Source organism: Balearica regulorum, chromosome 4 (assembly GCF_011004875.1).
Source record: "Balearica regulorum gibbericeps isolate bBalReg1 chromosome 4, bBalReg1.pri, whole genome shotgun sequence".
Taxonomy (NCBI): domain Eukaryota; kingdom Metazoa; phylum Chordata; class Aves; order Gruiformes; family Gruidae; genus Balearica; species Balearica regulorum.
In genome coordinates this window covers 56731492-56757842 of record NC_046187.1, presented here as the reverse complement: position 1 = coordinate 56757842, position 26351 = coordinate 56731492, and the positions used below count along the sequence as shown (strand labels likewise).

Here is a 26351-nt window from a genome sequence, read left to right as displayed (position 1 = left end):
GGATATGGAGAAGGCTGAAGTACTCAATGACTTCTTTGCCTCAGTCTTCACTGCCAAATACTTGAGCCACACTGCCCAGGCCACAGAAGGCAGGGACTGGGAGAATGCAGAACTGCCCACTGTAGGAGAAGATCAGGTTCCTGATCTTAGAATATCTAAGGAACCTGAAGGTGCACAAGTCCATGGGACCTGATGAGTTGCATCCGGGGGTCTTGAGGGAACTGGCGGATGAAGTGGCCAGGCCACTCGCTGTCATATTTGAGAAGTCCTGGCAGTCTGGTGAAGTTCCCGCCAACTGGAAGAGGGGGAACACAACGCCCATTTTTAAGAAGGGTAAAAAGGAAGACCCAGGGAGCTACAGGCCGGTCAGTCTCACCTCCGTGCCTGGCAAGATCATGGAGCAGACCCTCCTGGAGACTATGCCCAGGCACATAGAAAACAAGGAAGTGATTGGTGACAGCCAACATGGCTTCACTAGGGGCAAATCGTGCCTGACAACCTTGGTGGCCTTCTATGATGGGGTTACAGCATCTGTGGATAAGGGAAGGGCAACTGACATCATCTACCTGGACTTGTGCAAGGCATTTGACACTGTCCTGCACGACATCCTTGTCTCTAAATTGGAGAGACATGGATTCGATGGATGGACCACACGGTGGATAAGGAATTGGCTGGATGGTCACACTCAAAGAGTTGTGGTCAACGGCTCAGTGTCCAAGTGGAGAACAGTGATGAGTGGTGTTCCTCAGGGGTCAGTACTGGGACCGGCACTGTTCAACATCTTTGTCAGTGACATGGACAGTGGGACTGAGTGCACCCGCAGCAAGTTTGCTGACGACACCAAGCTGTGTGGTGTGGTTAACACGCTGGAGGGAAGGGATGCCATCCAGAGGGACCTTGACAGGCTGGAGAGGTGGGCCCATGTGAACCGCATGAAGTTCAACAAGGCCAAGTGCAAGGTCCTGCATGTGGGTCGGCGCAATCCCAAGCACAACTATAGGCTGGGCGAGGAATGGACTGAAAGCAGCCCCGAGGAGAAGGACTTGAGGGTACTGATTGATGAGAAGCTCAACATGAGCCGGCAGTGTGCGCTTGCAGCCCAGAAAGCCAACCGTGTCCTGGGCTGCATCAAAAGAGGCGTGACCAGCAGGTCAAGGGACGTGATCCTGCCCCCTGCTTGGCTCTTGTGAGACCCCACCTGGAGTACTGCGTCCAGCTCTGGGGGCCCCAGTACAGGAGAGACATGGAGCTGTTGGAGCAAGTCCAGAGGAGGGCCACGAAGCTGATCGGAGGGCTGGAGCACCTCTCCTGTGAGGACAGGCTGAGAGAGTTGGGGTTGTTCAGCCTGGAGAAAAGAAGGCTCCAGGGAGATCTAATTGCAGCTTACCAGTACCTGAAGGGGGCCTACAGAAAAGCTGCAGAGGGACTGTTTATCAGGGAGTGTAGTGACAGGACAAGGGGTAATGGGTTTAAGCTGAAGGAGGGTCGATTTAGATTAGATGTTAGAAAGAAATTCTTTACTGTGAGAGTGATGAGGTACTGGAACAGGTTGCCTAGAGAGGTTGTGGAGGCCCCATCCCTGGAAGTGTTTAAGACCAGGTTGGATGGGGCTTTGGGCAACGTGGTCTAGTGGAGAGTGTCCCTGCCTGCAACAGGGGGGTTGGAACTAGATCTTTAAGGTCCCTTCCAACCCAAACCATTCTATGATACTTAGAAAAAAACCCCAGCACTTTGTAGATTTTTCTTCAATGGACAGTGAACTAAGCTCCACACAGAAGCAAAGAATCATTGCTATTTTACAGGTCACAGTTACAGCAATGTAAAATAACTTGCTTGAAGTTGCTCAACCATATCAATGACATAGCAAGAAACAGAACTTAGAACTCAAAATCACTCAATTCTCAACTTTAGGGGTTTTTTTAATGTTAGTTTTAAAAATTCAGACATTGTCATCTTGCCATATGAGTACATGGAATTTTGTATGTGTGGTATCACTTTGATCTCAAATAGTTTGCTGGGTAGTTTCTTTGTTTTTATGCAGACTAAAAAATGTTACAAAGAAACATTTCAATAGAAACACTGTCAATGCTGTCAAAATGCAACTCTGGGAAAGAAACAGAAAGCTATCATTTGTATTAACTATTCAAAAGCTCATCAGAAAATCAGATGCACAGATTCTAACAGTACATGCAACTGAATAAGCAGAATCAAAAGCATCAATAACTGCAGATCTGCAAGAGCTGAAGTAATGTCTGAATAATCACCCTTCCAAATATCCTCATTATCCTTACCAGATTAATCAGTCTTCTCATTGCATGTTCATGTGAGCAAATGCATTCACAAGGATCAAATCCACCTTCTGCCATGGTTCTCCGGATAAACCTGAACTTGTCTGTGAACACCTATGAAGAATAAGAAGGACAATGAACTCTTTTTCAACTGACCTTATTTTCCAGAGACTCACATCAAGTTTCAGTTCATTCAATGCCAGGGTGAAAAAGCAAAACAAAGCAGGGTAATCCTATTATTTCTTTGGCAGCATGAATGAAGAAGTCTGGTATGTGCAGTTACATTTTGATGTTGCTGAAAGCAGTGTCCCAGACAAACTTCCTTAAAGAGCCAAATAATTTTTTTTGCAAAAATTTGTGAGTCTCCCCTGGGTTTTCCCACATACCATTATGAAATACATCCTAACAAACAAGAACTACAAAGATTAAATTCTGGTTTCTCATCTGCTTAGTGGGACTCTTCAGTGTACGAATATAATTTGAAAAGTCAGGGGAACTTGTATTCCTAAACCCCTAACAAACTGCTGGCATTCTCCCTCTGGATCAATGTACAGGAAAATAATTTAAAACCTGGTAACTTCTTTGCTACAGGGAGAAACAATCATCCTTATTGTATAATGAAAGGAAACAGCAGGGGTGCAAAAGCGGATATAGTTGGAAACACTTCAAAAATGGAGCTATGCACACTAATTCTAGATCAAAGAAGTAGTTTATTCACTTAGCCATACAGAAAGTTCAAAGAAGATATAATGGCCATGGTGAGGAATCAATTCTAGGTTATTCACCTGTTAAAACCACTTACACCAGACATGTCAAGCGTATACAAGCATATCTTTACTATTTACCAGTAGTTTCTCAGTGACTTAATTGCTGCTCAAAACAGGTAGCAGACTGCAACGCATTTCTACCCTTGTGGTCAAATCAGGGATTGATTTCTCTTGAATGAGGATTCTTAGTGCTGTATTAGATCAGATCTGCATAATGATATTTTCAAAATATTTTTGTTAACTTGGCATCGATAAAGGTCGATTCAGACTGCATTTGTGTTGCATGCACTGGGGCCCTAATGTGAGATAACTGGCAAGCTTAAAAAATGCAGCAACATAGAACAGATACATCCTCTCAATTTCCTAAACCAAGTAGTTTATGAAGGTGCAGCCATTTGATAAGGGTGTGCTGAATCAACAGATGTGCTCTGTAGTCATCACCTATAAAAACTTACAGGCTTGATCACACAGAAGCATTTTAAGGTTTTAACCTCTCTAGAAGAAAGAGGAATAACCCATATGGCTATGAGATACTGTCATTCAACAGAATGTATCACCACAATATTTCTATCCTCTTGGGGGAAGAAAGAGCTAGAAAAAAGAAAATGCATTTCAGAGTCCTTCCTCTGTCAATGCCTACCAGTTTTCTGTATTATTCTCTGCCATGGTGGAGAGAGCCAGATAGTAAAAGAAGGTAAGAGATATCCGTATCTTCATTATGGAGTCTGAATATCTGCTAGTCTCCACTTTCTAAAAAGAATACTGAAAACTGAAAAAAAGAAAAAAAAATTGAAGGGATGGAGAAAAGGCTTTTTGCCTAGACACTAAGAAAGAGCAATCTGGCAATGTATTGAGAAAAGGACTGAAAGATCACTTTATTATGTAGTATACAAGTAGCTTTGCACAGAAAAATAAACCTGAGTATCAAGAAGTTCTTCAATGACAAGGTGATCAGGAACCAATGACTGCAAGCTGCAATCAACCAAATTCAAAAGAGAAGGCAGGCATACATTTTTACCACTAGAGTAACTGACCAGTGCAACAAACCGCCAAAGAAGGGGTGGATTTCCCATCTCTCAACACATGCAGTGTGCGTCAGCCAAATACAGGTTATTGAGTAAAGTACAGAAGCACCCAAGTTTAGATATGATGTTCTCCAATATACAGGAGATCACAGCGGATAATCTAATGATTCTTTTTGGGAGTTAATGATAAAGATACTACACTAACTTTTGTGAAATTATCTCAGAACTACTAGAACTGCACAACGGAAATAGAAGAAATATTTTAACTACACAAACTCCCTGGATGATACGCCACGTCAACCAGAATAGCCTTTCTAAAACTATTTTAGCACGAGGAACAGGTAAAAGCACTGATTGCTAAATAGCGCAAAATGGTTTCTCTGGACATAATGCTGACAACCAAAAGAAGGTATTTGAACCAGTAAAGTTGCAAAACAATATTTAACTGTAACTTGAAAGAATTTAGGAGTCAGTAACACATAGCAATGTCACAGCAATTAATACAGAAGTGTTAATCTATATATGACTACAAGAATTCAAAACATCAGATAAGAGTCATCACCAATGAAACCAGGCTAACGTTCTTTGTAGAACACACAACTGAAAAAGATTAGACAATAAATGGGGAAAATTAACCTGTCATATAACATCATAACTTTAAGTGGAGGTGCACTAGAAGGAATTTACCCAAAGGCATCTGAATTGTACATGATGAATTACCTTAACGAGCTGAAATAAAGCAGAACATATGTCACCAAGTAAAATGCCATCCAAGCTTTCAACAAAAGATCCCTTACAAGCTTTCTCGCTTTCACATGATGCTGAAAGGAATCATCCTTTATCTTTCCTTCCTCCAAGCGTATAACAAGCTCTTTCATCAGCAAAGGACCAAAGGTGGACCATCTATTTTGGGAACAGCACTAGGTTTTTCCCTGGTAAAGACGTTAAACTTGGGTTATTTTATTACTTTAAAAAAAACCAAACAGGTAACTAATCGTCCTTTATGCAACTATTTTTTGCTGGGAACTGGAAGAAACAGAGATTTTATATGTGGCTGACCAGTTATAAAGAAGAGAGAACCACTCTACACTATATGATGATTTTCACTTGTAAAATGACACTCTCATGTCTGTATTCCTCATTAAAACATTCTTGGCTTAATATTTGTATTATTTGTAACACATTTTGAATGCATAAAGTACTAAATATCAACTAAGCTCTGTAATCAGATCCTTAAGTTTATTAATGTTTTGTGACCCTGTGTAAGATTTGGTAACAAGAGACTACTATTTTTACATATCACGGAGCAGGATTCCTTGGCTCCACTGCATGCTCTTAGGCAGCCCGTTCATGTCAAAATCCTGTTCCAGAATTGCAGTGTGTTTCCTGCCTGCCTTGTACTTGCAATTGTCTGCTCTCACATCAGCGGCTAACTTGTTCTGCGCAGCTCTGACCTCTTCGCTGTGAGTCACACCAGCTCTCCACCTTTTCCAAATACAGTTGTTCTTCTACATACAATCTATCACAGAAAAAGGGAAAGTGTGCTCTGTTCTTTTCCTCATGACCTGGAGAAAGAAAAAGCAGCTTGTAGTTTTTGGGTTTTTTTACTTTACTTTTTTTTCTGTTTACTGTTACCTTGCTTTTCTTGGAATTATAGATTAACTGGTAAGGCTACAGCAATTGGTAAGGCTATGAAGTCAAATGCCTGCCAGTACTCTGACTGAGAGAGTTACTTTTACTCTACTTAGAATTACTATATTTTGGTTTGGCCATATTACTGCTAGCACAGTATTTCATTCACAGGGTTTAGAAACAGCTGGAAGATACGTATTTGGTAAATACGCCAAAGCTGTCACTGATAACAGCCTCTAGACTAAGAAAACTGGTAGAAAGCTTAATAAAGGAGAAAATTAGTAAATGTGGACAAAAATGATGTACCATCAAAGAGTTAATATGACCTTTCCAGTGTAAAGAGGCCCACAGAGGCAATCATAAACAGTACTACTGAAATTAAAATACTGTGGTCAGAGCCAGAATTACTATAATTTGGAAGCAAAGTGGAGGATGTTCTCTGATGATTTAAGACAGAAATAAAAGCCCACGATTACCTTTTGACATGAGCATCTCTTTGAAATTGTATGTAATGAAGAAATATTTTTCGATATGGCTATTTTAAAAAATAGCATTCTCAGTTATAGTAATTATTGTAAATTTTTTCTTCTCTTGTATCAGAAATAGTGATACAAATACAGAAACAGTGCTACAAACAGAAAGAGTGATAGAAATGGTGTTTTGTATCAGAGATAGTGTGGCCAGCAGGACTAGGGAAGTGATGTACTCAGCACTGGTGAGGCTACACCTCGAGTGCTGGGTTCAGTTTTGGGCCCCTCACTACAAGAAAGACATTGAGGTGCTGGAGTGGGTCCAGAGAACGAAGCTGGTGAAGGGTCTGGAGCGCAAGTCTTATGAGGAGCAGCTGAGGGCCTGGAGAAAAGGAGGCTGAGGGGAGACCTTATCGCTCTCTACATCTACCTGAAAGGAGGTTGTAGCCAGGTGGGGGTTGGTCCCTTCTCCCAAGTAACAAGTGACAGGACAAGAGGAAATGGCCTCAAGTTGTGCCACAGGAGGTTTAGATTGGATATTAGGAAAAATTTCTTCACTGAAAGGGTTGTCAATCACTGCAACAGGCTGCCCAGGGAAGTGGTTGAGTCACCATCCCTGGAGGTATTTAAAAGATGTGTAGACGTGGCACTCAGGGACATGGTTTAGTGGTGGACTTGGCAGTGTTAGGTTAAGGGTTGGACTTGATGATCTTAAAGGTCTTTTCCAACCAAAATGATCCTATGATTCTTTTATTCTCTTCCCCAATCCCAGCCCTACAGCTGTGTATTATATTTTATACAACCTACTATCAAAAAAAGCAATCTTTATGGCTACAATCTGATTTTTTTTGTTTTTTAACCTGGAGACTCTTCTATATTTTAAATTATTGCAATGACTATACATATTTCCCAATTCAGCAACACCTCTCCTGAGTAAATAGCATGCAGCTGGTGAGCTCTGGGAGACAGAAATTCTACTCTGTCTTTCTCCACCCTAATCATTACAAAACTGAATTCCTTTCTAGCATGAAGGCAAACAAGAAGTTTTGTCAATTTTCCATGTGCTGGATGCCCTCCAATGTGACTCCAATACAATGCTGATTAGCAAGATTATCCAAGTGCACATATTGGTGATCCCCACTCCTTGGTATAAAGGAGTGTGTAAAAATATTTGTAATTCCAGTATTCAAAAAAACCACTCACTCTATATGATACATAAATCAGAGTCACTGCAGATTTATCACAAACTAAACCTGGCATCTTCAGCATCAAAACTCTAAGCCTATTAACTCTTATCTTTCCTGGATCCAGGCACTTTTAAAATGTAGACTATCACACACACGATACATACAATGCCTGAAGATTTCCTCTGCTAAGAACTACTTTTGCTGTGTTGCTATTTTCCTGAAAATTGAAGGTAAGAAATCCTTGGGAGGAAAATACTTAACAGTGTATCAGACAAGTAACAGAATCTTTCCCCATTAATTTAAAGAGAAACAAAACCCTATTCAGCTCCTCATGACTGTTTTTCAGCCAACTGCAATAACTCAAAGCACAATTGTCAAATATCTCTAACAAGCCATAAAGTTAATTTTGCTTCTGAGCTCAGTTTGAGAGAAGCACAGCAGAACAAATGAAAATACTTATAAAATTTAAAAAAAAAAAACAAAAAACAAAAAACCAAAACACAGAAAGAAAGCAAATGACCTGTTACACCTCTGCAGGCATTCTGAAAAACGATAAAGAGCTAAAATAGCAAAAGCGATATACAAAGCATGAACAATTCACTGCCCCAAATATAAAATGTTCATTTTTATCCTATTGTCAGAGGCAGAAACCCTCTCTCCTATACTCTTCCATGATGTCCTAAAGGATCCAGGTTTCCATAAAAAGGATTTTATTCTCTTGCCTTTTTACCTGCATCTCAGCCATCTTAGTATCCATGTTTTGTACAATACCTGACCTTTTCTGTAATTATTTTCCTCACAGCACGCCCCAAGTTTGGCTCTCCTGTATCATCTTACCCATCTCCAAATGACCTCCAAGTATTCTCTTCTAGCATCTAAAGCATCCTGTACACTGGCCTCGTATGGCATAACACCCGAGCAATCCTGCACATGAAGTCCTGTCCCAGAGAAACTACCAAGCACTGGGGCTGTGTGACCACAGCACACATTAACCAAGGGGGTGGAAATTTGCTTCAGTTGAAGCAAGACGAGACTGCTGTGATCAGCTCCTCATAAAGCTCCTGATCACTGTTTTTATAGGACTCTTTCTTCTCCTCCTTGGTCACTCTGTCCCCCTGGGTATCATCAGCGCTCCAGGGGCAACTAGCACCACAACTGACTCATTACTGGGCATTTCAAAATGCCTCTGGTACCAGTGCTTACTCCAAAGTCTGTTTCTAATCCTGCCTCTTCCAGGGACTGGACTCACTGAACCCTGCCTGGTCACACGAAGTCAATTAGGTATACAGTGAAATAATAGATAAAGGTATCTTCAGTAGGGCAATACTGCTTACTTGTGACCAGCCGACCAAGAGGAGGCTAAACATTCAAATCCAGTGAATCCCAGACAAACTCAGAGTTTTCTGTATTTGTTATATAACATATTTTCCTGTTTATTTCCATCTATAATATTTGTACTTCAGGCACATCCACCCTCCCACAGAATCCTGTGTGTTCTGTAAGTCTTTTGATGAACTACCTACATCCAACTCACTAGCCTATTATTTAACTTCCTATTACTTCAGTTATACAGCTAAACTTTGTAAGACAGGCCAGGGAATTTTATCCATTGATTTCTGCATCAAGTTTCTCTTCAGGCTGGGTTAGAGCACAGAGGGGGAAAACAATATGCATGGATTTGGGGTTTCTCTCTTAAAAAAAAAAACAACCAAACCAGAGATATGTGTAGACAGGACTGGCTGATTTCACCTGCAAAGATCTTTGTGAAATTTCTAGTTTTTTCAATTGCTGCTACCAGAAATGCAGCACATTTCCTATCACCAGAGCAATATAAAAGAGAAACAAGGCAGAAATGGTTAACAGCCATTAAAGCTGCAAAGGAAGGAAATAACTAAACACAGGATAAAACTACAGGACAGTGTAAATAACCAAAAGTGTTTGTAGTTAAATAGGGAAGAAACATCACAAAAGGAACTACAGAAACAAGGAGAAAATAAAGAGAAAAATCAGTGGTACTTTAAAATAAATAAATGCTATTCTGCCTGAAGTTAATGGATGCATGATCCTAAGGCAACAGGGGAGGACATCACACTAAATTAAAATTAATCCAGAAGCCAAGGGCCTGTCATAAGTATCCAGTGGAGGTGGTCTGCATTTTTTATGCAAGAGTTTTAAATTGTCAGGGTTATAGAACTGGCAAAAATAAGCTTGAAGATTCCTAAGGAAACTTCCTTTACAAAGGAACTTCCTCTGTTCAAACAAGGCTAAAAATAGGTTCTGTGAAAAAGAAGAATCTTGTATACAAATTGATACTAATTAAAACATTCCAGGGATCTGTTCTCCTCTATTATTGTAATTTAGATAGTTCAAGTAAATATTCCCTCATAGAACTTAAGTTTGAAACACTGCAACATTAAACTTGGCTTTTTTATAATGGTAATTTTTAACCCCTTTTATTAACAATGCAAGAGAAGCTCTCTCCTATCACCTCTCCCACGCTTACAGCTCCATCCTGCTTTTACCGAAACAAATAGCAGCACTTCCATTAGCTTCAGTGGACCAGGATCTAGTAGCTCCACAAGGTCACAGATCTCTAGAAGACTACTGATAATCTTTTTCTACCAGGCCTCCTCCTGGGCATTAAATTGAGTTTTCAGGACAAAAGAAAACCAACTGGCTGACTGGGCAGCAAAAGCAAAACAGCAGGATATAAATGTGGGTCCTGCCAGGAGGAGCGCTGCCACAGCAAAGTGTGGCTCCAATTACAGCTTTCTCCAACTAATTGTCCCAGTTCAGATCATCTATTTAGCTTTCCTAGGGAAAAGAGCTGCAATGATTTTAATAGCTGATACAATACCCAAAGAGGGTTCCTAGACATCACAACACTTCCAGAGCATAAAGCAATCCTCTTCACACTCTTTCCTTATAGTTCCAGGGGGCGGGAGGGAACGCAGCTGATTTTGTACTTGAAAGCATCAGCACGTCTCCCTGGACTTCCAGCTGTAGCCTAATGAGTTGGCAAGTGTATTTTTGCACTGCAACTTTTCTCAGGATAATTAACAAGATCTAAGATGAACTCTTCAATGCAGATTAAGCTAAGCCAGTTCCTTTCCTCATGGAAAAGTCAGTGCTTAGCCATGCACACAGATGTATGCAACTAGTGCTGTTCATGTTGGTTTCAACAGAGACATCAAGACCAGCAGGAGCTCCACAAGAGAGCTGCTCACGCAGCCACATCCTGCTCAAGGCATACTAGTAGGTAACTTTACTACTGTCTCACAATTCATTTGGTATGTAAGTAAATTATGAATTAATTCTCTAGTGTCATCCATCTGGTGCTTCTTACAAATGCTAATTTAATACAAAACAACTCCTTAAAAATAGAAGCAAAACCAAAGAAACTAAGAAATGCTGAGCCAGCCACTGAAGGATACTACAGCGACATGCCAAAATAAGGGAAGGAGCTTTTGAGCAGGAACAGGCTCAGAACTGAGAAATAAGTGCTAAGGATCTCACTGATGGTTTTTTTCTGATGGTGTCACAAGACTACTAGAGCACCGGTACATTCCTTGTCCCCACAGCATGAGTCCACCACTGCGTGACCACCACAACATTGTGAGCATTGCTGGGCCACTAGTGTTTTCACCCTGATGTGGACATTTGGACTCGCTCTGGAGTCAGGAAATTCTCCTGACTCCAGAGCTTGCAGGTCAGGGAATTCTTCTGGCAACTCTGCCAACAGTGCTAGCACCTAGAGCAATGAAGCAGAAGCCAGCATATGAAAACTTAGAAGACTTATAATTATGGTCAAAGCCCTTTCACAGCCAAGCATCACAACTCTTCTCTCACTGAAGTATGTGAAAAAGTTAAAACTGCTTTAAAGGCTGGCAGGATCTATAGGAACCTGGTAAGAAACTTACTATTTGTGGACAAGGCTAACCAAGGTTACAGGTACGCTGAGGTCCATCAGTTCAACACAGAATGGTTTATCAGAGAAATACAGACAATGACATAGATGCTTCTTTCAGTTTAATTAAGGCTTGTCAGTGCCAAGTACAACTGTCAGACAAGAACCCACACATTAAAACTCCCCACTGTTCCACTACTGTTCCCCACCTTCCCTTTCATGGCCAGTCCCCAATATGTGAGGAGAGAGATATTTCAGGCTTTAAGGCTGATGTCAGTCACCAAAACTGAATTACCCAAGGGAGCTAAATAAGACCCAGTAAGATTTTAAAAAGCTATTTATTTATTCCCATGCAGGTGGCTTAACATTTCTTCTGGGCAAAACACTTGAAAACGAGCTAATTATGCACATCCAGTCATGGACCAAAAAAGCAGTCCAGCTATTTCAGAATTCATTTACTGATATTTGATACAGAACACTATTGCCAAACTCCAGCTGTCAGCATTTGGTCATCCTTTTGTTAAAATGATGATATTTTTCTGAAAGAAATCTCTTGGAATATGAAAGCTAATTAAGAGATGTCAATGACACAGAACATTGTCCAAGAATAATACCCTCTTTCTGCTAAGTAAATGTTTCGGCATTTATTTCTAGTGTAGGAGGCTGTGACAATGGTCTAGTACAACAAAATTATTCCTATTGCACTGAAGGACTAATGGCTATTTAATAATTTTGTTTGACCTATATTAATGCAAAAAGTTGGGATATCCTCTGTAAAATCACTAACGCATTGTACTTCAACCAGTTTACAGAGCAAACTGGGAGCCTTCTCCTGTGGTCTTCAAGTAAGGCAAGAACTCTCAACTGACTTTAATGGGATTTTCCGTTTGAATGGTAAGTAGAAGAGCCAGTTCCTAGGCAAATTTGCTCACTCCCCTGCTTTTGGTCAGTATCTCTGGCACTACAGACTACCCCACTGCCTGTGTCGACACTCCTCTTCCAATTCCCCAGCAACAATTGCCAATCTCCTAAAGTCGGCACCCCTGCAGCTGTATGAGTGATACCCTACTGCTGAAAACAACACATATTGAATCTGAAACCCCTGCTGAGAGCACTTCTGCACCAGCATCAAGAGCACATCCATGCTGTGCCATGCCAACCAGGGCTACAGGTTTGTGTTGCAATGTTTTGGCAGGCCCGATTCTGAACAAGTGGCTACACACAAAAGAGGAACTGGCATTCCAGGGAAGCAAGAATAAAGGGTACTCCCTGCAGATGGAAAACAGCAGAAGTGAGAATCTTGCACCAGCCTCCCCATGGGAGTAGAACAGTCAAACTGACTTTGCTGTTGGTTACCCCACCCAAGAGATGTTCTGCACTTAACTTTTGGGCTTCATAATACAAAACTAATAATTTATTTTAAAAAACTAAGTATGGGAAAAGAATATGCTCCTATAACAAACTATGTAATCTATCCATAAAACATCTCTGCTCTTGTTCCAAGATTTATGAATCGAGATTATATAATCAATATCTTCAAATGTACCAAAGGAACTTGAGAGCTCAAGGCAGATCCAACTTCAAAGCTCAGCCAGTGAGGCTCAGGACTCAAACTCATGAGCAAATTACCGTGGTTTAACAAAGCCACTGCATGGCAGCTGAGCCGTGGCAACAGGCCTCACACACGCTCTTAGCCCATGGGAACTGTGAGTGAATGTGACTTTGCCTAGTCTGTAAGAGAAGAAAGTTAAGCTGAGACACTTCAGACCTGCCCTGAGCTAACCAGGAGCACCCAGGCAGTTACCATAGGTGGCCTGCAATAACTCATTATTTTGAAGTCCTTTTTTTTGGATGGTCAATCATTCAGAAATTTGTAGACATTTCATCTCTTTGCAAAAATAAACATAACAAAATTCTTTACAAAAATGCAGTTTTAAAACAAATAAAAATGATTTTTTTTTCAAGAATATTGAGTCAGCAAGTGCAGCCCTAACCCATGAGCCATGAACTTTTGAGACTCAATTATTAAAAGCACAATTGTTTAGATTATAAAATACCTTACTAAATCCTTACAAACTGTAAAAATACACTATTCCTGAATGTTACTCCAATCACATACAAACACAAAATTATACTGAAATTCTCTGGAATATTTTCATTATTTTTTTCTCCAGGGATGACATATGTTTCTAATAACTTGCCACTGAGCAAACAGATTTAGCAGGATAGCAGCATGCTGAGAAAGATTGCAGGATTTTCAGTTTTCAGATGAAAGCAGCTCTATTCCCTGGCAGCCCTACTCCTAACCCCTTTAGGCCAGATCAAATTTTATCTGAAGCTAGCTGGTGCCCATCTTTGACTTCAATGGAAGTTGAATCAGGTTTTCTACATACCTGCAGTAAACAATTTGAAGCTTATCAATTAAAATATTTTTAATCCGTACTTATACCAGAGGGAATCTGTAGCAATTAACAGGATTTCTGGGCTTGGTTATTTACATATGTTTAGCTAAAAGATGACCCAGTTTTTACCAGAGAACAAGATTCGTCTAATTCAGCAAACTCACAGGCTAATTTAGATTATCAAAAGGAAAGCAATATGCAAATTATACAAGTCTCCCCTGCACCTACTAGCAACAGATTCTTAAATCTATTACATTCATTTGCACAAGGAAAATTTATGGTACTATTTCACGAGATCAGGATTAGTTTGCAACATGCATCTCACCTTCAGCTCCACAGTTTTCCCACAGGAAAGAAAGAATTTTTCACCTTTAGACACTTCTGTTCTACAAACTAACTTCAAATGGAAGCATCTGACAATCTCCGTGGCTCAAGAAAAGTCTACGTGTAAGAATATTTCTACATTTCATGGACCTCTCTGACAAACGCTTTATCTAGTATTTTTAAATAGGGGTGTTTAATGACAGGTGCCATCTAATCAGCTTCACTTAGATATGAAAGCGATGAACCGTTAATGACACCATAACCACTTGCACAGGAATTCTCGTTAAACTAAGGCCACTCACACCAGGAAGTTTTGTTTCAAATTTGATTTAGTCCAACTATTTGAAAAGCTAACCCCCAACTTTACTTCACATTTTCATGTAATTTCATTCAGATGGATTTTTTTTTCTAAACTAACTTTTTAATGTATGAAAACTGACATAAACTATTTCATCAAGCTCTCTATAAAAATATTGCCTTGCTAAAAATAAAGCTTTTATGATTAACTAATAGGAAATATATGTACATATACACAGAAACATATGAAAAGAAAAAAAAAAAAAAGACCAAAGCTCTATTTACTAGAGGTCTCTATTTGACAAAGATTCAACAAATACAGCATTGCAGTTGCTTATATCATGTAAATGGTTGGTGCTACATTTTTGTACAGCTTTTCAATTCTTTCGGATAAAAATCTTTTCTTTCCTAGGAGAGCTCAGTGCTTTGGATCTGACATTTGTCTAGCAGTTTTATAAAGTAAGAATGAAACTATATTTAGCTCCAGAAAGCCATGGTTTTTAATGCATGCAAAGCTGCAGAAGAATCAGAACTAATCTTAATGAGAAAAACTTTTATCAAGTGTAATTCTATCTGTTCCCACCCAAATGGGACTAATTTGTTCCATTATCTGTAAAAATACCAGCTAGACACTTTGACTAAAGCCTCTGAAGCATATTTGTTCAATTAATAACCATGCAAATGTACAACCACCCAATCATGCCAGAGGCTACTCCCCAAGCATCTTTAAATCTTTCATGAAAAGCCTTATCAATCATCACTAAGGGACCTTTTTCTTGCCCCAGCCAATATCATGGAATAGGTGATGGAATGGAAAGAGGAGGAAAGGACCGTACTTCTCCACCGCACTGCTACTGAAGTTCAGCAGAAATAAGACTAACACAGCTAACACAGACTGATCCTTCTCACATCCCTGACTATATTCCTTCATAATGAGGAGCTAAGGAGTCTTTCTTCAAATGAGGCTACTTGGGAACTGGGGAAGCTAGGCATACAAGCTGAAGGAGCTATTCTGGCAAAATAATTCCTTTTTCTTTTTTTTTTTTTTTTTCCCTACCTGAAAAAGGACTGTAAGATTTGGCTCTGTGATATAACCTTACAAAGTTTTCATAGCTTCCACGGTACTTCTAGAGGACTTGGGAGCACTTGGATTTTCCAAGAAGTACTCGCCATCTTGCAGAATCAGGTGCCTCATTAACAACTAGACAGATCTTTACATATTAAGAAATTGAATCTATAACCTAGGAAGTTAAAATGGAAAGCGTGTTTAACATCAAGTGTGATAGCATGTATGTAAATGTATGTATAGAAAGCATGTATGTAACAGCATGTATGCAAAGCAGGCTCACAGGCTCTCTGATTCGCTTCCCAAGCAAAATATGCACAGATGACATCATTTTTTCTGTTTATAAATGCATCTGCCAAAATACTTTTGTATTTGTTGTGATGACTAATCTGATAAATGTTCAAAACATATAGAGTAAGAATCTGATACTTGGTATTGTCAGGGCACTGTATACCTTCTACATTCATAGGTGCTTATAAGAAGAGAAAGAGGATCTTGCTACTTTCATTGCACTGGCCCTGTGAAGACTTGTGATGTTGTTAGGCCAAATTCTGCTATGACAAACTTCAGCAGAGACAAAATTTGGTCTTTCAGAATGCATGTCAGGTACCTAAAATATCTAGGAGGGAAAATTCTGAAACACAAACATAGACTTTGTTTTATTACACATCTGTTATGCAAATAACATTCACACATCACTAATTCTGAAGTCTAAATATATGAAGGGAGAAAAAGAGAAGTTAATAACAAAACAAGAAGTCAGTTAGTCACTTTCTCTAAAACCAAATACCGACCTTTTGAAAGCAGGTACAATAGTTACAAAGCGATTAAAACCATAATGCATCTTGAAATGGTTTTTATGTAGACTACTTGTTAAAGAAGTGTATTATTCTTATTTTTCCCTTAGAACATGGACTGCAGAATGTTGTCCACGTAACTGGGCAACACGCTTCAGACTCAATGGACTTGACTGTGGTTTGGGTAAGATGCTGCAAAACCATCACAACGTGCACAGTATAAGGAATTTCATAGAACCATGTTCATCATATTTATTTCTACAGTCAGCAAAATAATAGCCAGCTAGGCTAAAATAAGACCCACCCAGAGCTACAGAACGGCTGCCACCCAGTTCTAAAGCAGATCCTCCTGGCCTATGGTCTCGAGCGGGTCAGGGGCGTCCCTGCCTGCCAGAGAAGAACATGCAAGAATGGAATGACCAATAACATATCCAGTATGGCTTTGCACTTGTTTAGCACCTTATACAAATGATCTTAAACCACTTAAAATACAGAATTCTATACCGTTCTAGAGTTAGACAAAAATAGTAAATCTCATATTTTACAAAACAGGGCAAAAAGAACCAAAAAGGCTGGACTCGCCCACCTCAGTGGCAGAGAAAGGAACAGTACTCAGGACTGAGCCAACTAATGTACTGCTAACATTACAATCACTTTTATTTTGCCAACTGCTTCTACCATTTCAAGCCACGCTGTCAGTGACAGGGTCACTTTTTAAAATCAATGACCAACAACAATGGCTTGATTTCTTTCATCTGGACAGGTCACAAGAATTAGATGGAATTATCAAGGATTTATTCTCTCTTACTCTATATAGGAAAAAATCAAGATCGATTTTTTTTTCTCATTTTGATTTTTGATGTCTCCTTTTGGAAAGTAACAGAAATGAATAAAGGTGGGTAGCACTCTAATAGCTAAGTATGTAAAGACTTCTAAGACCTAACCCACTAATGCTGATTGCAGATACGTAGTGAGCATTTCCCAGTAGGTACACTAATAACATTAACATAATAAGTTATTAAGACCAAAAAAGTTACATGTCCTCACCTCTGAAAACTGGAAATGTTTTTCATGACTTATCTATATGCATAGACATGGATGTTCAGCCAGTGTACAACACAAACAGTTCCTACACTGACAAATCTATAATCTAAAAGACAATCCTGAAGACTGACTAGACAAACAGGTGTTTGCCAGGAAACAAAAGTTTTTGATGTAGGTCATGCACCACATTCATGTAGAAGTCGTGGTTAGCTGAGGCCTCAGAGTTGCCATGGAATGCAGTGGCTGAGCTGCAGGGCAGGACATCTGGGGAACCAGGCACAGTGACAGCTGCGGAGGAATGACCATGGACAATATCTTGTGGTTTCCAAGGCCAATATACCCCTTCCCCACTGTAATCCACTAGGAATCACATCTTGGAGCGCACATATGAAGAGTTCCTGGCAGGAATCCTATCTTTAGTAAATTAATGGCAGTGTGACACTGCCCTTTTCCTGAGATTATCTTTCACAAGACATTGTTCAATTTCTCCTACTTTAGTTGCACACGCTTTTCAAAAAGCGGGGAGCAGCCTAAGAGCACATACCCTGCTGTCAGCATGCCACTTCCAGCTACTTTAAAGAGAAAACTAAAACCCTTTGGCTCAAAGCATCAGATGGAGATCCTGGGGGAAAAAAAAAAATCGACAGAAGAGTGCCACTTTGCACTAAAACCCCCAAGAACCAGAAAAACCCAAGTCAGACCAGCTGTAAAGACGACGAGTAGACGTTTCACTAGTTTGAAAAAGAAGAGTGTTGCCTAATAACGAGCGGCACGGCTCCGGCTCTCCTGGTGTTTACCTTCCCGGGGACCGGGCGAAGCAGCGGGCAGCGGGGACGTTTCTATACTTCAACAGGCTCGAAGTTACCCCTGCAGCCTCCACCGGGGTCTCCCCAGACTCCGCGGCCACCCCCCGGGCCGCACCGCGCCGCGCCGCTCCGCGCTCGGAGGACGGAGGGAGGGACGGGCGGGGGTGTCCGCGGAGACCCGCCCGGCTCTGCCTGGCCGCGGCCGGCCCGCGCCCACCCCTTCCCCGCCGCGGCGCCCCCACCCCGCTCACCGTGCTCTGGCCGCCGTCGCGGGCGCGCGGAGGGCTGCGGCGGGCTGCGCGGCTGGGGCGGGCGCGGGGGCAGGGCCAAGGCGGCCGGGCTGGCAGAGACGGCCCCGCGGCTCGGCCCCGCTGCTTCGGGCCGGCTCACACGTCAGCCCGCGCCACGAGACCCGGATCTGCCGGCTCCCGGCAGCGGCGGCGGGCCCGGGGCGGGGCCGCGCGGCTCCCGCCCCCCGCGCACGCCCCTCCGCGGAGCTGCCGCCACCCCGGCACGGGAGCCCGGCGGCCGCCCGCGCCGCACCGCCTCCGGGCGGCTTGGTGGGTAGGGACGCCCGCGTCCCGGCCTTCGCTGCCCGGCTGAGGCGGGCTTGGGCGCTACGCGGGCAGGAGGAGAGGCGGGCGTGCAGGGCGGTGTCATTTTCAAGCAAGGCATCGACCTTAAAATAAAGCCCCGGTAAGTCAGCGCTGAGAAGACGCAAGGAAAGTCGCTCTTCTGGGGCCTGGTGTGCGGGTGGGGCTGCCACCGCCGTCAGGGCTCTGCGCCCCTGTCAGAGATACGGTCACGTCGGTTGCTTGGCCCCCAGCCATCACCTCCGAAGTAGGAGGGAATTTACAGTGTAGTTTCTCACCTAGAAACCTAAAGCCTGTTTAGGAGCTCATGACTCACAAGGCTTCCCTGCAATTAAAGCATCCCTCAAAATATGCATTTAGATGTTGTGGAATGAAGTTAGAAAGGAAAATTTCAGATCATGGCTTCTCATGTCAGCCAGTTGGGTTTACCTGTGCCTAGCCAAGGAGCTGGGGTGTCCTGCCCCCATACAGAAAGATGGACCACATCCTGTCCTGGGGACAGTGATACCATGCCATAATGTAATGGGGATTACACAGGGAAGAAAATCTTGTCTTCCAATATTTCCAAGGGTGGCTTATATTCACCAAGCCAGGAAATAAGGTAAGACGCCGCAATTACGGTGAGAAAGGAAGTTTAGGTAGAAGTTGTGAGGTCTCACAAGTCAGTACCTCCTCATGGCACCAGTGCCTCATACAGTCCAATATGGCCCATATACAGGGATGACCTTGGCTGTTCTAATCACTCTTTGCTGTTGCCATGGGGCTTTCAAACCTCCTTTCGTGGCTACAGTTTTCTTGTGAAAGTTTTTCTCCAGCCTTGGGCGTCAAGCTTACGTTAGTCTGCAAGTCTCGGGTGCATTGCCAGTTGGCAGCCTTGCACATCCAGCCATCGTTGGTGTGCAGAGCCATGGGTAGGTTACCTCTGCTCATTTAGGGCTGGTCCTGGACATAACATTCTGCTTCCTGAGATGCAGCAGGCTGGCTACCTTTGTCCAGCCATGCCACACAGTCCTGACTTGCAGTGGATCTTGCCTCTCCTTTCCCATGTTTCAGCCCTTTCTCTTATGTTAGTGCCCAACTAAAGAGTGGTAATGCTGAAAAGTGAATTGAGGCATTGACACAAAGTCAGGCCATCACACAAAAAAGCTAAACTGTGCAGAGCTTGTGTCATCTTGTCGTCCTCAACAAAGGAACTGAACCTCTGGTAAGGCACTAAGGATGCTAAAATTTATCTTTAATTTGGAAATATGAAACTACATCCCTACAGTGTTTCCTGGGAGAACAGGTTTCTTGACAGCCTGTCCAGGAGCTTAGAGTGCAACAGGAACCATGAACATCAGCAACATCAAGATATGCTTGGCCTGAAGTATACTTTGGCTGTCCTGGCCAAACACAAAGCTACCCAAGACAACGTTGTCAGGGGGTGGTCATAAGCAGAATGATCAACTGTAGCTGCATCCTTCCTCCCACCTCTCCCTCAGCCATACTAACCTTTCATTGGGGAACAAGCCATCCTAGAAGCAAGCAGAGACAGCTTCCCAACACCATTAAGGAGCCTTGCCTATCTGTCTCTCACACCTAGCACACAGAGCTAGTCGTTGTCCTAGAAAATGGATCTGAGCTCCTGAAATCCCCAAAACAGACAAAGCTTACCACTAGTCCTGGCCCAAACAAGAGAGGAAAGCAATGGCAACCACACAATAGTTGAGAGGAAGGTTCCTCCTGTCAAGCTGAGGCAGGAACACTGAACACTTATACGTTCTTGCCTGTGGGCAAAGCCAAACAACCTGCTGTTGCTAGAAGGACAGCAAGCAGACTTGGAGCAACTGTTGCAATTAGAAAGAGAGTCTCACAGTGACTGATTCTCGGAGCATTGAATTTGTACAATCCAACAACTGGAAGGGCAAGACTAAGTGAGCTAGATGGGCAGTCTCAGATGCTTTGTCAGAAATAATATGAACCTGCAAAGAGTCTGTAAACTAGAGGCAGGACCTGATGGGGATCATGACTGAGAGATCTGCAAGAAAACAGTATGCAGTGATGGCACTTACAGCTAAAGCTGTGATGTCTTACTGTCTTACTTTGCATCAAATGCAGCCTCCTCAAAACTTGGCGCATCACATCTTTCTGGCTCATTTCTCACATTGCCCCACCCAGGAACTCGCATCATGTCTGGTAATCTCTTGAAATCATCCTTTGATGAGGTGTGGAAGCAGCACTACTGGCCAGCCAGCCAGCCCTCTGGGTGAGATGCAAGCACTCACAACAAGCAGCTCCCCCTCCCTACTTGTTTCTTTCCCCATCTTTTACTGCAAAGTTCTGCATACCTGTAAATAGTTTTACACAACTGGTCCCAGTAAAAAGCTGAGCTTTTTTTCAGTATTGTATTCTGCATGATTTGCACTGCCTTTTTGACAGCAAAATAGTAATTATTTTTCCGATTATTTTTCTTTGTTCAACATACATGTTTCCATTGGCATTCTTGGAAATATGGAAGCTGATGGGCCTAATGAAGGATGGATTCATGAAAGGGTGATCCTCATGGATGAAACTTCAGAGTGTGAACTGTCAAGGAAGAGGGGCAGGCAATAGGAGCTACAGAAAGCAGAGACCAGGAACAAGAGAAACAATGCATAAGCTTATTGCTTTCAAATCAGCAAGTACATACACATAAGAAGAAAGTAGCTAGGTATTTTGCATAAAACATTCTGCCAGAGCATCCCTCAGAATTTGGCCCTCCTGGTTCCCACGGGCAAATGAACAAGCCATAACAGGCACTGATTCTATCTCAGCTTCCCACTTCCAGGCTTCAGCCATCTGCTCCCCCTTACACTCACAAATTTAGTGCACAATATAGCAGTAAAATGAGATCCTGATATGGAGGCTGTTTTCAGACTCACTCTATGAAGTCTCCTTTCTGGCAGACAAACTATGATGACAATAGTGATGACTTAGGCTACTTTATGAACAAAGGCATGAGATGCATTCAACATCAGTTAGTAGCAAGGACAGAATAGTAAATCTATTGATTTCAGCACACTAAAATGAATTGTGCTGACCAATTAGCTGCCAAGCTAAAACTACGAAAACAACTGCTTGAAGGGAGAAGATGGTAACGTTCCTTCCACCAATAACCCTGTGCAATGGAAGAGGGTGGGAGTTGAGCAGAACTTACTATGACATTCTCTACATCTGTCATCTGAAAGTAGTGTGGATTGGGCTTTGTAAAGTGACAGGCAGACGTCACATTCCACATCACAGTGCTAGCTTTCAACTTTTCTACCCTGACAGGCAATGGAAAAGCAGGAGTCATGTTGGTGATCTAATGCCAAAAAATGGATGAGCTTGTCTACAGATACCCAAGAATGTTACTTTTCCCATTCTGAAGTTCTCTTTCTGCTGATGTTCTTCTCATCTTTGCTGCATAACTCATGCTACTAGGCATTGTATTGCTCACATCCGGATACTGTGTGGAGTGGAAATTCTTCATCTGCAATCCATGCAGTTTCATCAGATCTGAAAAATGACCTAGAAATGGGGCAAATCCTCTTAATGTAACTCCTTTTCTGTCTGCTACCTCTTTTCTTGTACACAGTCCATAATGCTATTCCCAGAAGGAATCTACATGAAACTCTACTGCAAATTTTGATACCGAAGAGCCACTTGGAAGATGTCTGCAGCTTGGTCTGAAAATGGCATCCAGGAAGTGGAAAGGAAAATACTATAAAGTACCCTTGCAGCAGCAAGGTAGGATTGGCCTTTTGGCAGCAAAGCTGGGCTTTTGGAAAGAGGGATTTAATTTTGGAAAAAGAAGCCAAGTACTTAGAAAAGTTGCTCACAAACATTCCTAGAATTCAGCTGGGCTGGCATCTCAAAAAGCACTGGAGAATTGCAAAGCACTTTGAGATACTAGGCAGCAAGCCTGTGAATTAGCTTGCACAAAGACTATATTGTGTACTTAGGTTAATTTAACTGAAATTTAGTCATGTGATCATCACTGAACCAAATTTATACTGCCAGATTTTCTGTCAATGTACAGATACAAGCTTAATGAACACCCAATCACAACCTAAGCCATCAGTACTCACAGAAGGAAATATGGCTCATTGGAAAGAAGAAAGTCCACTGAAATTGTCAGAGGATCTATGGAGGGCTTTTGTGCTCCTGAACCATCAACACAGCAACACAGACTTTGAGATTAATTAGCCACAGTCCAGGGGAAATGATCACAAAGGGTTGCTGTAATGCTGCCAGATCACAGCTGCCCAATGGAGTTTTCCAAACTAGGAAATGGAGGAAGGAAATCTGAAGTTGAGGGGATGACAAGCATTATTTTACACTTAACTAGAATATCCACTAGTAACTTACAGTAACTATGAAATGCAAGCAGGCCAACTGGGACACTTACAAGATCAGGCTTGCAAAAGACATTTAAAAATAGAGGATTAAGATCTGAACTACCAAATTGTTAATGATAACACTTGCTGGTAAAGATATACTCATATAAACTAAGCAGAAATGCATCTGTAGAGTTAGAACAGTAAGTTCTCAGTAACCACAGAAGTTAATAAGACAAAGGTCCACTAAATTTCATTGTGATTGATAATTATGCAATCAGTGTCAGGAACATATTTTGCAAATACTTTGGGAAATCCTCTCTAAAAATGTGGTCTAAGTAAACCAACACTGGTATAACCTTAACAAATTGGTTTTCCTCTGGAGAAAAAACCATATTAGCAGCTGCACGATTGTGGTGGCTTTCTTGCAAAGAAAAGATGAGAAACAATGTGAACTGCTTCTTAAGCAACTGCAGTTCACAGCCATAAGCTATCTGCAGCCATAAACTTACCAGCAGCTAACATTGCTATAGTCATCTGAAAATTGCTGCCACTCGGGAAAAACACATCTCATGTCAACCTCTCTCTACATTCAGAGCCATTTCAGCATCCAGTCTGAAATTGCCTCTGAACATGAGTCAGAGCCCTCAACTGTTACAGTTCTCGCAGACTTAAAATAAAAATGAATCCCTGTTCATTTTCCAAGTGAACATCTAATAGAAGAAGCCACATCTAATACACGAACCTCAGGCACAAAATGCAAGCCAGTAGATTTGATGAATGTTAGTACAGAAGAACATGTGAGAGAAAGAAATGAAAATAAGATCCCAAAGGATATTTTTTTTGAACACTTTACTATATCTAACTAAGAAGCAGCAAAGAATCAAACTTTTCTGGTCAGGAACTGGGAATTACTCTGATCTGAAATGGATATATGCAGTTTTGCAGTTGGAATTAGGCACTCAGTATATGACTGAAATTTAAGAGTAACCATCCATTAAAAAGCCAAGGCATTATTTACCAAGAAAAAAAGAGAGAGTAAAGAGAGAAGACATTTCATGCATCACTGATGAGGTGTATCAAAAGGCATAACTCTGGCAGTCAGTCCTTGGAGATCAGTGTTCCATCACATAAAACATGGCAGCATCTCTGTATGGACTACAGAGAACTAAATTAAATTGTTGGAGAAGAATCTGATCTGTTATCACTGGAAGTGATGCTCTGGTTTCCATAGCACATTCCACTATGCTTTTCATTTTGGATCTTAGAACATGAGTATTGGCAAGTGAACTAGCAATGACTGGTTTCTCAGCTGGCCAAGAACTATCTGTGTGAACATAATGCAAGGGTTTTAGCCTGTGCACATTTGCTGTTTGAGGATGTGGTATGATGCAGCTAGATGCTTGCTGCATCACGTTTGCATGTCAAACCTGCTGAACGGGAGCTGTAAACCCTACAAACGGTTTGGTATAAGAGAGAAAATTAGGATTTACAGAACCTGATAACACTGTCAGGTCAAGGAAAAAAAAAAGAATTCTGTAGTATTCAGCTCACAGTTTACAAATTTTGCAAAACCATTGCACAGATTAAAGGAAACCATTTCTGTGTTCAAGAGTGTGCATTTACATTTTCAGTGTTTAAATGGGTTCTTGTGGTTACTTTGTGTTAAGCTACTGAGGTCAAAACTGGACATAGATGTTGTCTCTAAAACTGGAGGTAATTACTGAAAAAAAGATGGAAAGATTTGAAGCCAGTGCCATATTATAGCAGAAGTCAAACTCCTCTGTAGAGAAACTACTGAGGGAGCCAGACTCTCCTCAGTGGTGCCCAGTGACAGGGCAAGAGCACTAGGCACAAACTGAAACACATGACATTCCAGCTGAGCATAAGAAAACATTTCTTTCCTCTGATGGTGGTTGAAGACTGGCAGAGGTTTCCCAGAAAGGCTGTGGCATCTCCATCCTTAGAGATATCCAAACGGACATGGTCCTGCTGGACAACCTGCTCTGGCTGATGCCAGGAGGGAAGGAGGACTAGATGATCTCAAGAGGTCCCTTTGAACCTCAACCATGTTGTGGTTCTGTGATACTATGCCACTCAAGAGGGAACGCAGGAGTAGGTACATCTGCACAGCACTTTCACCACAATTTCAATGGGAGTAAAATTATTTGGGATGAGCGATATTAAAATACAGGAATAGTAAGACACCCAGAAATATCTGTGCAGGAAGACACTATATATATATACACCCTATTCCATGTCAATATCTTTTATGTCTGCTCTGTGTTTGGGGAAGGGACCAACAGTGTAATGTCACAACATTCCTGGGACTAAAAGTTAGGATCTGCAAAATCGTGGAGACAATCATACAGCATGACTGAATGTCTCCCAGCATGACTAACCTCTAATTGGGGAAGGAAAGATACGGTCTACAATACTGCCTTTTAAAAGGTGACAACTTCTGATTTACCATGTGATCTTTTTGCACTCTGTCAGGAAGATGGGAAAGCTGTAACAGGGAATTTTATGAGATGGGTTATACTTCACTGAAACTGCTATAATTGCTACCTCTCATTTGAGAAAAACGTACAAGACAAGAAGCTCCTTGCATCTAAACTAGATCTTCCACTTAAACAAAGGCATATGCTACTACTGAAAAGACAGACACATAGAATAGTGGGCATTTTCTAGATACTATTTTGTGAAACATTGTGTGCCTGACAGAGATCCAAACACCAGAGAAATTGCTTAACTTCTGCTGTGTTCAGGGAAATTGTACATGAGCCTTGTTTGTTTAACCTGACTTTATCCTCAATTTTCTCCTCTAGTAACTTGCCAGATCCTATGTTCTTGCTAGCCACATGGCCAAACTGGAGACAATCAGATTAGGAAAAACAGCAAAATCAGCTTGACTTCATTTGAATTTTGAATTGGTCCTTACCAGTTTCTAAGACTTCAAACGCAGGTCAATTAACTATTTACATGACTGTGGTCAAAACAGTGACTAGTGATTTAGACTTAACGATTTAGCCCTAAATTAGTATTCTACTGTAGTAAGATCAATAGAAAAGGGTGGGTTTTTTTCCTGATACAAAATTGTTCTAGTCTCCAAAATGCAGATATTTTAGGATGGTATCGACAGCGATACAGCTTGATAAATTACCCATCTGTCATGGCTGAGCTCTTTCTGAATGATCTCTGACAAACTTCACTGTTTTGTAAATTTTTATTGCAGACAGTTCCAAAAAACTTCCATTAGTTGTGGATTTGGTGCCCATCATAACAGATTATACTGTAGCTTAGCAAGATGGCCATCATTAGAAACAAGTTCAAATTCTAGTCAGAATTTTCAAAAAGCCTCAGAATCCCAAAATTGTTAGATCAAACAATAATAGCTGAATTCAAGAGC

At 41.6% G+C, this 26351-nt stretch overlaps 1 protein-coding gene across 4 annotated transcripts in view; it reads right to left on the bottom strand.

Moving 5' to 3' along the window:
* SMIM14 (small integral membrane protein 14) overlaps window positions 1-22816 on the bottom strand; it is a 50046-nt gene extending 27230 nt beyond the window's left edge. Inside the window, exons 1-2 of one of the 4 annotated variants that reach the window (XM_075752288.1) lie at window positions 22694-22816; window positions 2292-2402 (exon numbers count right to left, since the gene is read on the bottom strand). In XM_075752288.1, coding sequence (XP_075608403.1) covers window positions 2292-2366 — 75 coding nt within the window. In that variant the 5' untranslated portion in view covers window positions 2367-2402; window positions 22694-22816. Of the gene's footprint in view, window positions 1-2291; window positions 2403-3695; window positions 3820-18003; window positions 18158-18263; window positions 18529-22693 lie in introns of those variants that run through there. The other 3 variants (XM_075752286.1, XM_075752287.1, XM_075752289.1) reach the window with 3 other exon arrangements.
* Window positions 22817-26351: the final 3535 nt, after the last annotated feature.